Source organism: Bombina bombina, chromosome 3 (genome assembly GCF_027579735.1).
Source record: "Bombina bombina isolate aBomBom1 chromosome 3, aBomBom1.pri, whole genome shotgun sequence".
Taxonomy (NCBI): Eukaryota; Metazoa; Chordata; class Amphibia; order Anura; family Bombinatoridae; genus Bombina; species Bombina bombina.
In genome coordinates, this window is record NC_069501.1 from 515784491 (window position 1) to 515787138 (window position 2648).

Consider the following 2648-nt stretch of genomic DNA (forward strand, 5'->3'; position numbering starts at 1 on the left):
TCTGAAATTTGTGACTTGCATGTCCCATTAATTAATGAGACTTTACTCGATTTACTAACCTCTGGTCTGTTTGCTGCTATGAAGGTGTTAATTTACAGCTAAAGCATTTATTAATTTTTTAACAAATGATACAACAAAACTATTACTTCTAATAGCCTGAGAAAGAAGAAAATGCGAGCATCTCAAACTATTTTACAATTGTAATGATTTCTTTTTTTCTTTTTTTGTAGTTTAAGTGCTTTATTAGTGACATACAAAACTATACTTTTCTTTATACAGAAGTTGGTCCATTTACTCATGGAGCAGACACCGAATATCTAACAATGACGTGGCTGCTGAATAATGTACAGTCTCTTCAGTAGGACAGTCTTCTCCAGAGTTGGTCTTGGCTTTTGGTGAGCTATCTGTGCTGCTTCTGCTGGAAACTCATGGCTGAGCTTCTCAAGTGCACCAGCCAAGATATTCATTGCCTGCATCCGTGTCATATTCATGCTAGAGCTTTGTTTTTCAGAGATCTTCTTTGCATGTTTTTCAGGCATCACATTTTCATAATTTCCTTGCTTTTTGGAAACCCTCATTCCTCCAGCCTTAACTGCTGGCAGGTGCCCACCCTTCAAAGAAGAAATATTCATCTTCAATTCTGAAGCCATCGTATTTACCGTGTGATACTAACTTGTTTACTCTACAATTGTAATGATTTCTTAAGTCAACTCACCTCACTGCAATATTCCCATCCGTAGAATACACAGGGCTAGATTACAAGTGGAGGGCAAACTATTAAGCTTGAGCAATAAGGAGTTTATCGCGAGCATTTGCGGTCGCCGGGCTTATTGCTTTATTACGGGTTGAAAGTAAATGCGATTGCTTGAGCGCAATAGCGATTTACGCTAGAATGATTACCGCAACTTCAGAGCTCTGGTTAACTGTTTCGCGAAACATAAAAGTTGCACAAAACACATCAAAAATATATTACAAAGTACAGTTACACTCATAATTATACTATTTAATAAAAACATATTCACAAAAATATTGCACACAAAAGTTATAAGGGCTCAAAGATATGGGGGCATATTTATGATGTCCGCTGCACATTGATTAATGCCGACAGCATATGCTCTCTGCATTTATCATTGCACCAGCAGTTCTTGGGAACTGCTGGTGCAATGGCGCCCCCTGCAGATTTGCGGCCAATCAGCCGCTAGCAGGGGGTTTCAATCAACCCAATCGTATTCGATCGGGTTGATTTCTGTCCGGCGCCTCAGAGCAGGTGGACAGGTTATGGAGCAGCGGTCTTCAGACCGCTGCTTCATAACTTCTGTTTCCGGCGAGCCCCATGGTCTCAGGTGTTAGGAAAAAAAGGCAGACAAAGGGCTTTAACATAAAAATACATACGTATGCATGTCTAAATGCATATGTATGTATAAATGTATACAGTGTATGTGTATATATGTATTTACAGACATATATACACAAATACATATGTAGACATATATACAAATGCATTGAAGTAATTTGTAGATGAAAGCATGTAAAAAGGAAATTTATGCTTACCTGATAAATGTATTTCTTTTACGATATGACGAGTCCACGGATTTCATCTTTACTTATGGGATCTCGCCTCCTGGTCAGCAGGAGGAGGCAAAGAGCTCCACAGCAGAGCTGCATATATAGCTCCTCCCATCCCTCCCACTCCAGTCATTCGACCGAAGTTAGGAAGAGAAAGGAAAAGCCAAGGAGCAGAGGTGACTGAAGTTTAACAAGAATAAAAACCTGTCCTAGAAATTCAAAAGGGTGGGCCGTGGATTCGTCATATCGTAAAAGAAATAAATTTATCAGGTAAGCATAAATTTCCTTATCTTTTACAAGATATGACGAGTCCACGGATTTCATCCTTACTTATGGGTTACAATACCAAAGCTATAGGACACGGATGAAAGGGAGGGACAAGACAGGAACCTAAACAGAAGGCACTACTGCTTGAAGCAAAAGTATCAAATTTGTAAAATTTGGAAAAAGTATGAAGAGACGACCAAGTTGCAGCCTTGCAAATCTGTTCAACAGAAGCATCATTTTTAAATGCCCATGAGGAAGCCACAGCCCTAGTAGAATGAGCCGTAATTCGTTCTGGAGGATGCTGTCCAGCAGTCTCATATGCAAGACGGATGATACTCCTCAGCCAAAAAGAAAGAGAGGTAGCCGTAGCTTTCTGACCCCTACGTTTCCCAGCAAAAACAACAAATAATGAAGATGTTTGATGAAAATCCTTAGTCGCCTGCAAGTAAAACTTTAAGGCACGAACCACGTCCAAGTTATGTAACATACGCTCCTTCTTAGAAGAAGGGTTAGGACATAATGAAGGAACAACAATTTCCTGATTAATATTCTTGTTAGAAACAACCTTAGGAAGAAAACCAAGTTTGGTACGTAACACCACCTTATCAGAATGGAAAATAAGATAAGGAGAATCACATTGTAATGCCGAAAGCTCAGAAACTCTGCGAGCAGAAGAAATAGCAACCAAAAACAAAACTTTCCAAGATAATAACTTAATATCTATGGAATGCATAGGTTCAAACGGAACCCCTTGAAGAACATTAAGAACTAAATTCAAGCTCCAAGGAGGAGCAATTGATCTAAACACAGGCCGG

The 2648-nt window shown here is 39.4% G+C and overlaps 1 protein-coding gene across 1 annotated transcript; it reads right to left on the minus strand.

The window, feature by feature from the left end:
* Nucleotides 1-213: 213 nt before the first annotated feature.
* On the minus strand, nt 214-676 carry LOC128651760 (death-associated protein-like 1-A). Its single transcript, XM_053704744.1, has one exon. The coding sequence runs from the start codon at nt 648-650 to the stop codon at nt 318-320; it is 333 nt and encodes a 110-aa protein (XP_053560719.1). The 5' UTR covers nt 651-676; the 3' UTR covers nt 214-317.
* Nucleotides 677-2648: the final 1972 nt, after the last annotated feature.